We start from the raw sequence: 17058 nt of genomic DNA, 5'->3' as shown, positions 1-17058 counted from the left end.
AGCGGGTTTATCGTGCGCAGTCCACTCGTATGACTGTCGATTGGACTTCGGAGTGAAATTATGGAGCCATGTTTCATCCATTGTCACATATCGATGCAAAAACTCGGGTTTGTTACGCTTGATCATCTTCAAACACTGCTCCGTATCATCAACTCAACGCTGTTTTTGGTCAAAAGTGAGCTCGCGCGGCACTCACTTTTCACAGAGCTTTCTCATATCCAAATATTCGTGAATGATATGATATACCCGTTCAGTTGATATCTTTAGGGTGTCTGCTATTTCATTCAATTTCAATGTACGGCCATTCAAAATCATTGAGGATTTTTTCATGTTTTCGTCGGTAATAACCTCTTTTGGGCGTCCACTATGTTCACCGTCTTCGGTGCTCATTTCTCCACGTTTAAACTTACCATACCAATCCTTGATTAGGGCTAACTAAAATACATATGGATTTAATTTTAGTAGCGCCATCTTCTGTCAGGCCTGAGACTTTTCAATTGACATGTTGTTTTGTTTGGTGATTATGAATGAATTCGCCATATCAAATCAGTATGAAATGGTCAATTCTTGTGGTAGTCATATTGACTCTGCATTGTCGATACTTATTATCCAGACCATTCTTTGTTACTGGCGTCAAAATTACCACTTTTAAATCAGCAGCATCCTCATAAGTCTATAATAATCTTTGATTTTGGTAACAAATTTCCTCAATCAAACAATAACAGTATATAATTTAATAATAAATGAAAAACTGTTATTTTATATAAAGAAAAGTTAATACAGTTAAATTTAATTCTTAGGTTAGGTAGTTTAACGGTTGTTTACATTAATACTTCATATTTTTATTAGTAGATTAAGTAGAAGAAAATAGTAAAGGAGATATTAAAGTATAGAACGTCTAATTAAACAGCCAATGCACGTCGTTAAAATGTATTACCCCAGAATATCGCAATATTGATGCATCAATTGTAATTTTTGCTTTATTTAGACTATTACATTGTGAAATATCAGTGTAAATAAAATAATAATTTTTATCATTTTAGTACATTTACTGCATGTATTATGGAAATATTTTAACCACAGCTAATTATAATAACTATTAACTAACTATTTTACCTACAGCTACAATAGGTTACACACAAGGTTACATACAAGCAATGTATTTTACTATCACGAGAGAGCATATACCTTTTTACATTTACTTCTTGTCTCCTTCATCATATGTTTCCTCGTCAAGTCATTTTGATATCACTGTTTTACTTCTGATTTTCTTCTCTTATTATTTATGTATATGTTTCTTAAAAAAATCTACCCTAAAGCATTGCCATGTTTTTGTAAAATACAAATCAATCTCTTCAACCTAACCAAATGCTTATGTGTATTCTAAATAATTACTCACATGCAAACAAATCTGCGATTATTATTGTTGCAAAAATATGATTTGCTATAGATGTCTCATATTAACTTTTGCTCACACCGCCCTACCTTGGTAAATATCAGCATTGGATCATAAGCCATCCCAAAAGGTCTTTCAGGCAATGCCACTTTTACAGTATATCACAGAGTCACCGTTCAAGGCATTCACCAATCTCGTAACACTGTTGCCATATTGTTCAGCCAATTGACCTGCAATGTACCTTTGTCAGACCTATATCGGCAAAACTAAGCTAAATAAAATACAATGGAACATATAATTTATATTTACCGAGTAACAATTTAAAATAGTTTCTTTTTCGAACATGAAATTGTTGATATCAACACGATTTTTTTTCTTTATTTGCATGCTTTGTCGATCAACTTGTTGGTATTTCTTCCACCAGTGTGCTTTGTTTCAAGTTCTTTAACAGTGGCGTTTCAAGTCAGTCTATAATATCGCCTCTAAAGGAGGGACACTAACTCTGCCCCAGGGATAAAACCTTTCACGTTTCCATTATAAAGTAACCAACAAAACGAATTTAATTTTTATTTTTATTCTCGGTTATAAATCTTTAGTTAATTTCAACAAAGTTATTCTAACGATTACGTTTTTCAATCAACTTTTGTTGTCTTTGTGAGATGCCAAACAGTCCTAAGTTTTCTAACACTACTTCCCTTACTAACAATTCAATTTTTATTATGTTAAATTATGTTTACACAGAAAGAACTTATCACTATTTTTACACATTTCATAAATTTGATTGAGAATAGGTGTTAACATCAAGGTGATTTTGATTCGTCACCTGCTTTGTATGTGAACCTTTTTGGTGAATCCAACATTATATTGTTCTTCATTTTTAGATATTCTAGCCCTTGTTCATTTATTAATAATAAGAACAAGTGCAACACGTTAAAAAATATTTGCCATAAAAATCCTATCAACTTAATACTTACTAATGTTAATATTTAACAATTTAACACAATGGAGAACATATTATTAGGGATTAAAGGCAAATTGTTGTAGGAAAGAAGATCTAAACAATGAATGAAGTTATCACTATATGCTAATATATTCTAAATATTATTATTATTATTGATATAGGAGATATATTAAATAATGTTTTAGATTAGATATTAAGTTTACATAACTTGTTTTAAAGTAAATATTAACTAAAACATGCAAATAAAGTAAAGAATAGACGGAATAATTGATAAAATACGATTTACGACATAGTTTTAGTCTTTTTTAGATTATCTTAGAAATAATAGTTAATTATTAAATAGCATTAGAATACATATTTTAGTTTGTTAAAATAGTATACCTTTACGAGTGTCAATGAGAAGTAGAACAAAGTAAAACATCTATTCATAATTATTATATTGTTCGTTAATTTTCGTTTAAATAATTTAGCTAAAACCATTCAGTAAGTAGGTCATTAAACCATCAAATGAAATCAAAACAAAAATATGGTGAAAGTATATAAACTGATGATGAATAGCTTTAAAAATTCCAAGTGATTTGGCGAAATATTGAAAATTCCTCTTGTATAAACTTTTTTTAATTAATTTTGGCTGGTTTTGATGTAATAAACTTAAGGGATTTTGTAGAGGTCGTTGAACGTGCATTTTTATAAGATACAGAAAAATTGATTTTTTTTATAAAACTGAAGCTATTTGAAGGAAACGATAGAAGAAATAAAGAACAGTAGATTTTGAAGTAAGGAAAACAAAAAGTTATATTTTTTTATAACGTCTTTATTATATACGCTTAGTGCAATCTTAATTTACAATTAATTTATTACTACTTTTCCTATGTACCTGGGTTAATTAACAAGCAAGACAAGTGCGAGAAAATACATCAGTATGTATTCCTCAATTATAAAATTATAATTATTTATTAATTATTAACTTATAGCTATAGTTTACACTAAATGTATACACTTTATATAAGTTCGTATGGTTTTGTTCGCTTCAATCTCCTGACATCCTGCGTGCTGTCCAGCAGTTGTATTGCTTTCACGTTAGTATGATTTAGTAGTCTTCTTTCGTGTTTCAAGGCGAAATCTTGGATAACTTCGCAAATCCATTTGATTTCCAGGTCATCGTGCAGTTCTTCTTTGGTTACATAGCGATAGGCATTGGTCATCAATCGAAGAACCATGTATTAAACAGCGTTGTATGACTAGTTGATTAGAATTTTTAGTGCAACCTCATATTTGCACCCTATACGTCCAAATTGGCTTTATAATTGTATTATAGATCAACCTCTTTGATTTTAGATCAAGTTGTACTCTAATTTTCTGAGAAAAGTTATATGAAATCATATTTTGTAAATGGTGTTTTATTAGAATTGGAATCGCAAGTTTTCAAGTATATTATTAAATAATCAAGTATTATATTAAATGCATACAATATAATTTCTGTTCTTGGTATGTTTGGCATGTATTTTTTTAAAAATCAATCCATCATGGCCGAGCTGCTATGGTTCAATTAAGAAGAGCGAATATGTCTAAATAGATAGTATATAAAAAAATCGGTGTAAATATTATGTTAGAGATATAAAAAACCGACTAGTCAAAGAGATAAGATGATACTTCTACTGTTACGATAGTAGTATGTTCGAATCCTGCTGGGACATGGTTGTAAATTTATATTTGTGATTGCTTATAATTGTAATTGTCTATAAGCCAATAGTGCAAAATTCTATAATGAAAATCATCCCAATTACGTCAAAAACCAGGCGGGATAACACCGGATTTCTTCAGGGATGTTCTCCAAGTTGGTCAATGGCTAGTCGCTAAATTTAATGCCGAGGACCGTAGTTCGGAGCTCAAGTTAAACAGTAGGTCCAGTACCGATTAATTCTAGTTGGTAAAAATCAGACTTTAACAAAAAAAAATGATGACATTATAAAGATTCACGATAATACTTTGTAACAATTATAAGAAACCACTTCTTATTATACTAGGTTTTTCTACAATACTATCCTTCAGTTTTTTTTAGATATTTCTTAATTTTTTCTTATTTTGAATTCTATATATTGCAGGTTGTCAGTTTTACCCCCCTGGTGAGTATCTGCGATTCGTTCGCGTGCCCGAGAACCTAAAAGTAGGCGACGAGGTTTTAAGAATCGATGTGTATCCAAGAAACAACCTCAGCCTTTCACCAGTCGATAAGGTAATTAGTTCTTAGTCGTATCAGACTCCATGATTAATATTTTCCTGTTTCGATAGAACGAAGATGTTAATTATTTCACCTATCGAGACGTGAATCGAACCACTGTCAGTTTACTGTTGGCCAAATCTCTGGAGGAATTGGTGGACACGGCAGTACCACGAAACGTACTCAAATTCAAACTTAGTTGTGATTATCATGATGGGGAAGACACGGTAATATTTGCAAAATTTGTATTAATTGTTATATATATTAAAATACGGTGTTTATAGATAACTTCATCCTTGTCAGTGACCGTATACGTAGAGGATATTAATGATCATGCCCCAGTGTTTATTGGGGCACCCTATTCTGTAGAGGTTGACGAACAATTTCCAGTTGGTAAGTAAAGAGTGTTTTTACTGTGATAGAACTTTTAATTGAAATGACATTCTTATGAATTAAACTGTTAACTATTTTGAAATAACTGCTAACGTATTTTTATTATTCGCTCTATTTTAGTACTAATTCTTTCAAGATAATTTATCAGTTACTGTTAATTATGAACTAAGATCCCATGAAGGTGTTTCGTTTCTTTTCTTCTAATGTATACATTTGTCCATTTATAGTTAATTAAATTAAGTTTACTTAAATTAAGTTAAATTAAGACATATATAAAAAATTAAATTATGAACAAAACAAATCTAAATTAATATAACTGTTTGGGTTTGGCACTTGACTTCAAAGTGATAAGTTGATAGTAGTTAAAATAAGATTGTAAATAGATGAATTGGTTTAGGTAGGTATTAAGCTAAATTTTGAGTATATGGTAGAATATAAAATACGTGTAGTAGATAGTTTAAATAAGGTTTTTGTTTATTGTTATTTTGATATTAAAACGATTATTATGTACATATTTTATTTTAAAATGTTTTTTTGTGTTAAAAATCTAAGTTTGAATGTTTATTAATATTGAATAAGTTTCTTATTTATTTCTTGAAGTCGGTTCAATTCTTGTGTTAAAAATATTTTTTATAAATAAGGGCTGAAGCTTCTGGTATACAAATCATAACACAAAGTGCAACTTTGAGGATTCGGCAATATTTAATAAACTTCTTAAGGTTTGTGTTCAGTCTCAATTTTATATTTTAGTTTATTTACTTAACTTGTTAAGCGTAAATCAATATGAAGTTATAAATGCTATATTGGCATCATTCTTTCTAAAATAACATTACATGAGGGGTCTATATAATTATCAAGAATTTTTTTTTATCACTATTTGCCTTTGTCTCTTCATACATTTGAATATTTTGCTGTATCCACAATCGTTCTACATTTATGACCATTTGTCTTTATTACTTTTTATCTCATGTTCTATCGTTATCACATAATATCTATTAATTTAGATATAATGTTTGCTGGTCGTCCTTATCTTGATTAGTGATCCTCTCCAATTTTCTTCACCATATGCACTCTGTTCTCTTTTTTTTGATATTATGCTTTCTTCCTGATTTTTCTCCCCTTTTCAAATGACGTAGCCGTTCATCCTATCTTTGCATATATTGTTTCTTTTCTTCTGTTTTATTACACTCTTTTTCTCTTATAATAACACTAACACTGTTGTTATTTCCCTTACTCTTGAACTTGAATTTGAGCTTTAAATATTCCTCACTTATACCTTAGTTTAATTGCTAAAAAAACATTTACAGGTTTGGTGCTATTTCGTAATATCAAAGCCACCGATCAAGACAAGCCAAACACTCCGAACTCTGACGTGCAGTTCTCCATCGTGGCGGGGAACGATCGTAGTAAATTCGCGTTGGAAAGCAGCCATCAACCGAATCTGCTTTTGAAACGCTCGCTGGATTATGACTCCGGCGATCGTCAGTTCATATTAACCATTTCAGCGACGGTAAGTTCTTTAGTGAGTCAGTAAATATGTATAATGGAGTATTTTTTAGTTTTATAGCTTAAAATGAATATTATCTCATATAATTTTTGGCTCTAACAAGGATATCATCTTAATTCGTTTCGGTTTTGAGATAATTTAATACGACACATATACTTTTTTAATCAGTAATTTAAAATTGGATGGATATATTATTTGTGTGTTACTTTAGAAAGGGCCATGGAGTTCACCATGGAATTTTTATAAATTAAATAAAAAAAAAACGATAATAATATTAATATCAGAGATGATAATAATATTAATAATATTCAGAGAAAAAGATATTTAAGAATAATATATTATTAATTGAAAATTAAATTGGAACTCGACTCCTTTAGTTTGTTCTCATTTTTTCCATAGAATATTGTTTAAAACGGACGCCGAAAATAGTTAACTAATCAATTGGTAAATATGTATTATAAAAAAGTTTGTTTGAGAATTTGAGATATCTTTTCATCCACCAAGTCCATAAATGAATTTTATTTGAACTTTTAGGCTCTCCAAGCCCTCCTTTGTCATCGATATAACTACATTTAATAAAAAAATACTCTCTTTTCTGTTAATCTGAAATTATATTGTTCTTTTTTTTGAGACATTTTTGTTATAGTGCCCATACTAATACTCAGTGCAGCTGCAACATAATAAAATATTTCCAATAAAAATCCCAACAACTTAATATGTAATACTCAATATTTACTCCTCTAGCAACTCCTTTTGCTCTCACTCGCTACTATTGACTAGAGATGTAACTTGTTTCTGACTGATTATTTAATTCGTTTCAGCATTTTCAACCAGAGCAAACACAAATATTAAGCAGCGGTTTGAAATTTATCATAGCAAAGCGCCACAACAACGTTTGCCTGTTTTATAACTTCTTATCACCTTTGTTTAAAAGAATTTTGCAGACATTTGACAAGCGAACGACTTTTGCAGTCTGATTCTGTTACATGTTCGAACATACTAGACATTATTTGTCTCTGTGTCACTAGAATAAAATGAGAAGGAAAATATTATCTGTTTTTAAAACAAGTTTGCAAATTACGGTTAGCAATACAATAAACATTTTGATGATGGGACGTTCACTATTATTTCGAATGGACTATTTTGTTTATCGTCTCTATATATTTACTTTCTAAGTATGTTGTTTTCTTTCCAACGCCAGATAATTCTCATACCAGATCCTTACAAAAGCAAGCGATTATTTTCTTCATAACTTAATATATCATCAATTTCAAGGCTTATCGTCTATTATATTCTCGATTAAATAAGGAAACGGGTTTAGCATGAATTACTGATATTGTAGCTGAAAAGAAATCGTTAACCATAAATCAATATCAAGTTATAAACATTCCATTGCCATCATTCTTTCTATTCTAATTTGGCAGTAAGTATACAAATGAATGGCTTAACATCACACGAGTGGTCTAAAGAAGCTGCAAGAATTTATTTTAGCACTATTTGTTTTTGTCTCTTCATACCCTCATATTCTTTGGTTTTGCTCTTTTTCGATATATAATTCACACCTTCTTCTTTCTTTTCTGTTCTTTGTTTGTTATGTTTTTTTGTCCTCTTGTTTTTCTTAATGTTTTGCTCTATTCACATTTCTTATCCATTTATGATCATTTGTCTTTCTTACTGTTACACTGTTATTTCGAATAGACTATGAAGTCTATGTCAGGTGTTCAGGTTGTTTTCTTTATCCTCTCTATATATTTACGTTCTAAGAATATTGTTTTCTTTCCAATGCCAGATATTTCTCATGCAAGATCCTTACAAATGCGAGATTATTTTCATCGTAACCCAATATATCGATCAATTTCAAGGCTTATCGTCTATTATATTCTCGATTAAATAAGGAAACCCGTTTAGAATGAATTACTGATATTGTAGCTGAAAAGAAATCGTTAACCTTAAATCAGTATCAAGTTATAACCATTCCATTGCCATCATTATTTCTACTCTAATTTGGCAGTAAGTATACAAATGAATGGCTTAATACACAAGGGGTCTAAAGAAGCTGCAAGAATTTATTTTACCACTATTTGTTTTTGTCTCTTCAAACCCTCATATTCTTTGGTTTTGCTCTTTTTCGATACATCTTTCACACTTTCTTCTTTCTTGTCTGTTCTTTGTTTGTTATGATTTTTTTTGTCTCTTTGTTTTTCTTAATGTTTTGCTCTATCCACATTTCTTATCCATTTATGATCATTTGTCTTTCTTACTGTTACACTGTTATTTCGAATAGACTATGAAGTCTATGTCAGGTGTTCAGGTTGTTTTCTTTATGCTCTCTATATATTTACGTTCTAAGAATGTTGTTTTCTTTCCAATGCCAGATATTTCTCATGCAAGATCCTTACAAAAGAGAGATTATTTTCATCGTAACCCAATATATCGATCAATTTCAAGGCTTATCGTCTATTATATTCTCGATTAAATAAGGAAACGCGTTTAGCATGAATTACTGATATTGTAGCTGAAAAGAAATCGTTAACCTTAAATCAGTATCAAGTTATAACCATTCCATTGCCATCATTATTTCTACTCTAATTTGGCAGTAAGTATACAAATGAATGGCTTAACATCACACGAGTGGTCTAAAGAAGCTGCAAGAATTTATTTTAGCACTATTTGTTTTTGTCTCTTCATACCCTCATATTCTTTGGTTTTGCTCTTTTTCGATATATAATTCACACCTTCTTCTTTCTTTTCTGTTCTTTGTTTGTTATGTTTTTTTGTCCTCTTGTTTTTCTTAATGTTTTGCTCTATTCACATTTCTTATCCATTTATGATCATTTGTCTTTCTTACTGTTACACTGTTATTTCGAATAGACTATGAAGTCTATGTCAGGTGTTCAGGTTGTTTTCTTTATCCTCTCTATATATTTACGTTCTAAGAATATTGTTTTCTTTCCAATGCCAGATATTTCTCATGCAAGATCCTTACAAATGCGAGATTATTTTCATCGTAACCCAATATATCGATCAATTTCAAAGCTTATCGTCTATTATATTCTCGATTAAATAAGGAAACCCGTTTAGAATGAATTACTGATATTGTAGCTGAAAAGAAATCGTTAACCTTAAATCAGTATCAAGTTATAACCATTCCATTGCCATCATTATTTCTACTCTAATTTGGCAGTAAGTATACAAATGAATGGCTTAATACACAAGGGGTCTAAAGAAGCTGCAAGAATTTATTTTACCACTATTTGTTTTTGTCTCTTCATACCCTCATATTCTTTGGTTTTGCTCTTTTTCGATACATCTTTCACACCTTCTTCTTTCTTTTCTGTTCTTTGTTTGTTATGTTTTTTTGTTTCTTTGTTTTTCTTAATGTTTTGCTCTATTCACATTTCTTATCCATTTATGATCATTTGTCTTTCTTATAATATTATTTCGAATAGACTATGAAGTCTATGTCAGGTGGTGTTCAGGTTGTTTTCTTTATCCTCTCTATATATTTACGTTCTAAGAATGTTGTTTTCTTTCCAATGCCAGATATTTCTCATACCAGATCCTTACAAAAGCGAGCGATTATTTTCATCGTAACCCAATATATCGATCAATTTCAAGGCTTATCGTCTATTATATTCTCGATTAAATAAGGAAACCCTTTTAGCATGAATTACTGATATTGTAGCTGAAAAGAAATCGTTAACCATAAATCAATATCAAGTTATAAACATTCCATTGCCATCATTCTTTCTACTCTAATTTGGCAGTAAGTATACAAATGAATGGCTTAACATCACATGAGGGGTCTAAAGAAGCTGCAAGAATTTATTTTGCCACTATTTGTTTTTGTCTCTTCAAACCCTCATATTCTTTGGTTTTGCTCTTTTTCGATACATCTTTCACACTTTCTTCTTTCTTGTCTGTTCTTTGTTTGTTATGATTTTTTTTGTCTCTTTGTTTTTCTTAATGTTTTGCTCTATCCACATTTCTTATCCATTTATGATCATTTGTCTTTCTTACTGTTACACTGTTATTTCGAATAGACTATGAAGTCTATGTCAGGTGTTCAGGTTGTTTTCTTTATCCTCTCTATATATTTACGTTCTAAGAATATTGTTTTCTTTCCAATGCCAGATATTTCTCATGCAAGATCCTTACAAATGCGAGATTATTTTCATCGTAACCCAATATATCGATCAATTTCAAAGCTTATCGTCTATTATATTCTCGATTAAATAAGGAAACCCGTTTAGAATGAATTACTGATATTGTAGCTGAAAAGAAATCGTTAACCTTAAATCAGTATCAAGTTATAACCATTCCATTGCCATCATTATTTCTACTCTAATTTGGCAGTAAGTATACAAATGAATGGCTTAATACACAAGGGGTCTAAAGAAGCTGCAAGAATTTATTTTGCCACTATTTGTTTTTGTCTCTTCATACCCTCATATTCTTTGGTTTTGCTCTTTTTCGATACATCTTTCACACCTTCTTCTTTCTTTTCTGTTCTTTGTTTGTTATGTTTTTTTGTTTCTTTGTTTTTCTTAATGTTTTGCTCTATTCACATTTCTTATCCATTTATGATCATTTGTCTTTCTTATAATATTATTTCGAATAGACTATGAAGTCTATGTCAGGTGGTGTTCAGGTTGTTTTCTTTATCCTCTCTATATATTTACGTTCTAAGAATGTTGTTTTCTTTCCAATGCCAGATATTTCTCATGCAAGATCCTTACAAAAGAGAGATTATTTTCATCGTAACCCAATATATCGATCAATTTCAAGGCTTATCGTCTATTATATTCTCGATTAAATAAGGAAACGCGTTTAGCATGAATTACTGATATTGTAGCTGAAAAGAAATCGTTAACCTTAAATCAGTATCAAGTTATAACCATTCCATTGCCATCATTATTTCTACTCTAATTTGGCAGTAAGTATACAAATGAATGGCTTAATACACAAGGGGTCTAAAGAAGCTGCAAGAATTTATTTTGCCACTATTTGTTTTTGTCTCTTCATACCCTCATATTCTTTGGTTTTGCTCTTTTTCGATACATCTTTCACACCTTCTTCTTTCTTTTCTGTTCTTTGTTTGTTATGTTTTTTTGTTTCTTTGTTTTTCTTAATGTTTTGCTCTATTCACATTTCTTATCCATTTATGATCATTTGTCTTTCTTATAATATTATTTCGAATAGACTATGAAGTCTATGTCAGGTGGTGTTCAGGTTGTTTTCTTTATCCTCTCTATATATTTACGTTCTAAGAATGTTGTTTTCTTTCCAATGCCAGATATTTCTCATACCAGATCCTTACAAAAGCGAGCGATTATTTTCATCGTAACCCAATATATCGATCAATTTCAAGGCTTATCGTCTATTATATTCTCGATTAAATAAGGAAACGCGTTTAGCATGAATTACTGATATTGTAGCTGAAAAGAAATCGTTAACCATAAATCAATATCAAGTTATAAACATTCCATTGCCATCATTCTTTCTACTCTAATTTGGCAGTAAGTATACAAATGAATGGCTTAACATCACATGAGGGGTCTAAAGAAGCTGCAAGAATTTATTTTGCCACTATTTGTTTTTGTCTCTTCATACCCTCATATTCTTTGGTTTTGCTCTTTTTCGATATATAATTCACACCTTCTTCTTTCTTTTCTGTTCTTTGTTTGTTATGTTTTTTTGTCCTCTTGTTTTTCTTAATGTTTTGCTCTATTCACATTTCTTATCCATTTATGATCATTTGTCTTTCTTACTGTTACACTGTTATTTCGAATAGACTATGAAGTCTATGTCAGGTGTTCAGGTTGTTTTCTTTATCCTCTCTATATATTTACGTTCTAAGAATATTGTTTTCTTTCCAATGCCAGATATTTCTCATGCAAGATCCTTACAAATGCGAGATTATTTTCATCGTAACCCAATATATCGATCAATTTCAAAGCTTATCGTCTATTATATTCTCGATTAAATAAGGAAACCCTTTTAGCATGAATTACTGATATTGTAGCTGAAAAGAAATCGTTAACCATAAATCAATATCAAGTTATAAACATTCCATTGCCATCATTCTTTCTACTCTAATTTGGCAGTAAGTATACAAATGAATGGCTTAACATCACATGAGGGGTCTAAAGAAGCTGCAAGAATTTATTTTGCCACTATTTGTTTTTGTCTCTTCAAACCCTCATATTCTTTGGTTTTGCTCTTTTTCGATACATCTTTCACACCTTCTTCTTTCTTTTCTGTTCTTTGTTTGTTATGTTTTTTTGTCTCTTTGTTTCTCTTAATGTTTTGCTCTATCCACATTTCTTATCCATTTATGATCATTTGTCTTTCTTACTGTTACACTGTTATTTCGAATAGACTATGAAGTCTATGTCAGGTGTTCAGGTTGTTTTCTTTATGCTCTCTATATATTTACGTTCTAAGAATGTTGTTTTCTTTCCAATGCCAGATATTTCTCATGCAAGATCCTTACAAAAGAGAGATTATTTTCATCGTAACCCAATATATCGATCAATTTCAAGGCTTATCGTCTATTATATTCTCGATTAAATAAGGAAACCCTTTTAGCATGAATTACTGATATTGTAGCTGAAAAGAAATCGTTAACCATAAATCAATATCAAGTTATAAACATTCCATTGCCATCATTCTTTCTACTCTAATTTGGCAGTAAGTATACAAATGAATGGCTTAACATCACATGAGGGGTCTAAAGAAGCTGCAAGAATTTATTTTGCCACTATTTGTTTTTGTCTCTTCAAACCCTCATATTCTTTGGTTTTGCTCTTTTTCGATACATCTTTCACACTTTCTTCTTTCTTGTCTGTTCTTTGTTTGTTATGATTTTTTTTGTCTCTTTGTTTCTCTTAATGTTTTGCTCTATCCACATTTCTTATCCATTTATGATCATTTGTCTTTCTTACTGTTACACTGTTATTTCGAATAGACTATGAAGTCTATGTCAGGTGTTCAGGTTGTTTTCTTTATGCTCTCTATATATTTACGTTCTAAGAATGTTGTTTTCTTTCCAATGCCAGATATTTCTCATGCAAGATCCTTACAAAAGAGAGATTATTTTCATCGTAACCCAATATATCGATCAATTTCAAGGCTTATCGTCTATTATATTCTCGATTAAATAAGGAAACCCTTTTAGCATGAATTACTGATATTGTAGCTGAAAAGAAATCGTTAACCATAAATCAATATCAAGTTATAAACATTCCATTGCCATCATTCTTTCTACTCTAATTTGGCAGTAAGTATACAAATGAATGGCTTAACATCACATGAGGGGTCTAAAGAAGCTGCAAGAATTTATTTTGCCACTATTTGTTTTTGTCTCTTCAAACCCTCATATTCTTTGGTTTTGCTCTTTTTCGATACATCTTTCACACTTTCTTCTTTCTTGTCTGTTCTTTGTTTGTTATGATTTTTTTTGTCTCTTTGTTTCTCTTAATGTTTTGCTCTATCCACATTTCTTATCCATTTATGATCATTTGTCTTTCTTACTGTTACACTGTTATTTCGAATAGACTATGAAGTCTATGTCAGGTGTTCAGGTTGTTTTCTTTATGCTCTCTATATATTTACGTTCTAAGAATGTTGTTTTCTTTCCAATGCCAGATATTTCTCATGCAAGATCCTTACAAAAGCGAGCGATTATTTTCATCGTAACCCAATATATCGATCAATTTCAAGGCTTATCGTCTATTATATTCTCGATTAAATAAGGAAACCCTTTTAGCATGAATTACTGATATTGTAGCTGAAAAGAAATCGTTAACCATAAATCAATATCAAGTTATAAACATTCCATTGCCATCATTCTTTCTACTCTAATTTGGCAGTAAGTATACAAATGAATGGCTTAACATCACATGAGGGGTCTAAAGAAGCTGCAAGAATTTATTTTAGCACTATTTGTTTTTGTCTCTTCATACCCTCATATTCTTTGGTTTTGCTCTTTTTCGATACATCTTTCACACTTTCTTCTTTCTTGTCTGTTCTTTGTTTGTTATGATTTTTTTTGTCTCTTTGTTTCTCTTAATGTTTTGCTCTATCCACATTTCTTATCCATTTATGATCATTTGTCTTTCTTACTGTTACACTGTTATTTCGAATAGACTATGAAGTCTATGTCAGGTGTTCAGGTTGTTTTCTTTATGCTCTCTATATATTTACGTTCTAAGAATGTTGTTTTCTTTCCAATGCCAGATATTTCTCATGCAAGATCCTTACAAAAGAGAGATTATTTTCATCGTAACCCAATATATCGATCAATTTCAAGGCTTATCGTCTATTATATTCTCGATTAAATAAGGAAACCCTTTTAGCATGAATTACTGATATTGTAGCTGAAAAGAAATCGTTAACCATAAATCAATATCAAGTTATAAACATTCCATTGCCATCATTCTTTCTACTCTAATTTGGCAGTAAGTATACAAATGAATGGCTTAACATCACATGAGGGGTCTAAAGAAGCTGCAAGAATTTATTTTGCCACTATTTGTTTTTGTCTCTTCAAACCCTCATATTCTTTGGTTTTGCTCTTTTTCGATACATCTTTCAGACTTTCTTCTTTCTTGTCTGTTCTTTGTTTGTTATGATTTTTTTTGTCTCTTTGTTTCTCTTAATGTTTTGCTCTATCCACATTTCTTATCCATTTATGATCATTTGTCTTTCTTACTGTTACACTGTTATTTCGAATAGACTATGAAGTCTATGTCAGGTGTTCAGGTTGTTTTCTTTATGCTCTCTATATATTTACGTTCTAAGAATGTTGTTTTCTTTCCAATGCCAGATATTTCTCATGCAAGATCCTTACAAAAGAGAGATTATTTTCATCGTAACCCAATATATCGATCAATTTCAAGGCTTATCGTCTATTATATTCTCGATTAAATAAGGAAACCCGTTTAGAATGAATTACTGATATTGTAGCTGAAAAGAAATCGTTAACCTTAAATCAGTATCAAGTTATAACCATTCCATTGCCATCATTATTTCTACTCTAATTTGGCAGTAAGTATACAAATGAATGGCTTAATACACAAGGGGTCTAAAGAAGCTGCAAGAATTTATTTTACCACTATTTGTTTTTGTCTCTTCATACCCTCATATTCTTTGGTTTTGCTCTTTTTCGATACATCTTTCACACCTTCTTCTTTCTTGTCTGTTCTTTGTTTGTTATGATTTTTTTTGTCTCTTTGTTTCTCTTAATGTTTTGCTCTATCCACATTTCTTATCCATTTATGATCATTAGTATTTCTTACTGTTACACTGTTATTTCGAATAGACTATGAAGTCTATGTCAGGTGTTCAGGTTGTTTTCTTTATCCTCTCTATATATTTACGTTCTAAGAATGTTGTTTTCTTTCCAATGCCAGATATTTCTCATGCAAGATCCTTACAAAAGAGAGATTATTTTCATCGTAACCCAATATATCGATCAATTTCAAGGCTTATCGTCTATTATATTCTCGATTAAATAAGGAAACGCGTTTAGCATGAATTACTGATATTGTAGCTGAAAAGAAATAAAATAAATCAGCATCGGAATGAGTTGTAAATTGATCACAATTATGGTACGGCCGACGACTCAGTACCGATAGCGTTTGACGGTAAAAATACTCGACCTTAATATGAACTACTGTTACAATAAGCTGCACACGGACGTCTCTTCTTTCGTGCGGAAATCAACCGATAGATTTCCCAGCCGACTATATATTAGACCGTCGATTTGTTTCCACGATTCGTTTTTTAATAAATTTTTGAATAAAAAGATGAAAGTCTTTATATAACGGAGCTAGGTGACGTAACGTTGTTTTAATTATTCTCGCTTTTTCATAGATTAATTGGATAGAAAACAACATCCACTGCAGGCAATATCAGCGATTCGTAAATGTTTGGCACGCTACTTTTTACGCATAACAATCGTGAATAATTCGTTGGATTTGAATAAATTAGGCTTCTGGCGTCGGACCGTTGAGTAATATCGTTTTTAAGTTGATTAATGAGATGCAGTTAGAACTGTTTATACATTTTTCGTGTCAAAATGCATTTATAGTAAGGACTGCCCAGTGGACTAATTTATTTAGTTAATCATATTTATTAGCGTTGGGAATTATCGACTGAAAACAGTCGAAACAGTGGAGGTTAAAAACTATAGTTTTCAAAGCTATTTTCAGCCAAATGCAGGTTTCGCGTATTTTGTTAAATTAGTGATGTAAGACGAAGATGTACGAACCCTTTCCTGTAGAAATTGTGAGAGAAGAAAAGACTGTATATATTCATTCACGTGCTAATTTAAAAAAAAGGAAAAAAATACTGAATACTAACATCCAATTCATAATTTCATTTTAAACGAAGTAGAATTACTTTTATATTTGAATGTTCTGTGGATCTAAGTCGAAAAAGGAATGGAGTCTTTCTATGGAATGGAATAATACCCCATAAATGTTTTATCATACTTTAATATGTTAATTGTTATTTTCAAATAATATACTATAATAAATATAGACAATATAATAGAATTTAAACAAAATCTAAAA

The 17058-nt window shown here is 30.6% G+C and overlaps 1 protein-coding gene across 1 annotated transcript in view; it reads left to right on the top strand.

Moving 5' to 3' along the window:
* The window catches only part of Cad89D (Cadherin 89D), a 102132-nt gene that overhangs the window by 43356 nt on the left and 41718 nt on the right, over positions 1-17058 (top strand). The window contains exons 3-6 of the mRNA XM_076398169.1: positions 4463-4593; positions 4650-4805; positions 4863-4971; positions 6279-6481. Of these exons, the coding sequence (XP_076254284.1) occupies positions 4463-4593; positions 4650-4805; positions 4863-4971; positions 6279-6481 (599 nt within the window). The remainder of the gene's footprint in view (positions 1-4462; positions 4594-4649; positions 4806-4862; positions 4972-6278; positions 6482-17058) is intronic.

This window comes from Rhynchophorus ferrugineus, unplaced genomic scaffold (genome assembly GCF_030347505.1).
Source record: "Rhynchophorus ferrugineus isolate W39M unplaced genomic scaffold, kcgeb_rfMv2 rfM1, whole genome shotgun sequence".
Taxonomy (NCBI): domain Eukaryota; kingdom Metazoa; phylum Arthropoda; class Insecta; order Coleoptera; family Curculionidae; genus Rhynchophorus; species Rhynchophorus ferrugineus.
Note: the sequence above shows the minus strand (reverse complement) of the source record. Positions and strands in the feature narration are given on the sequence as shown.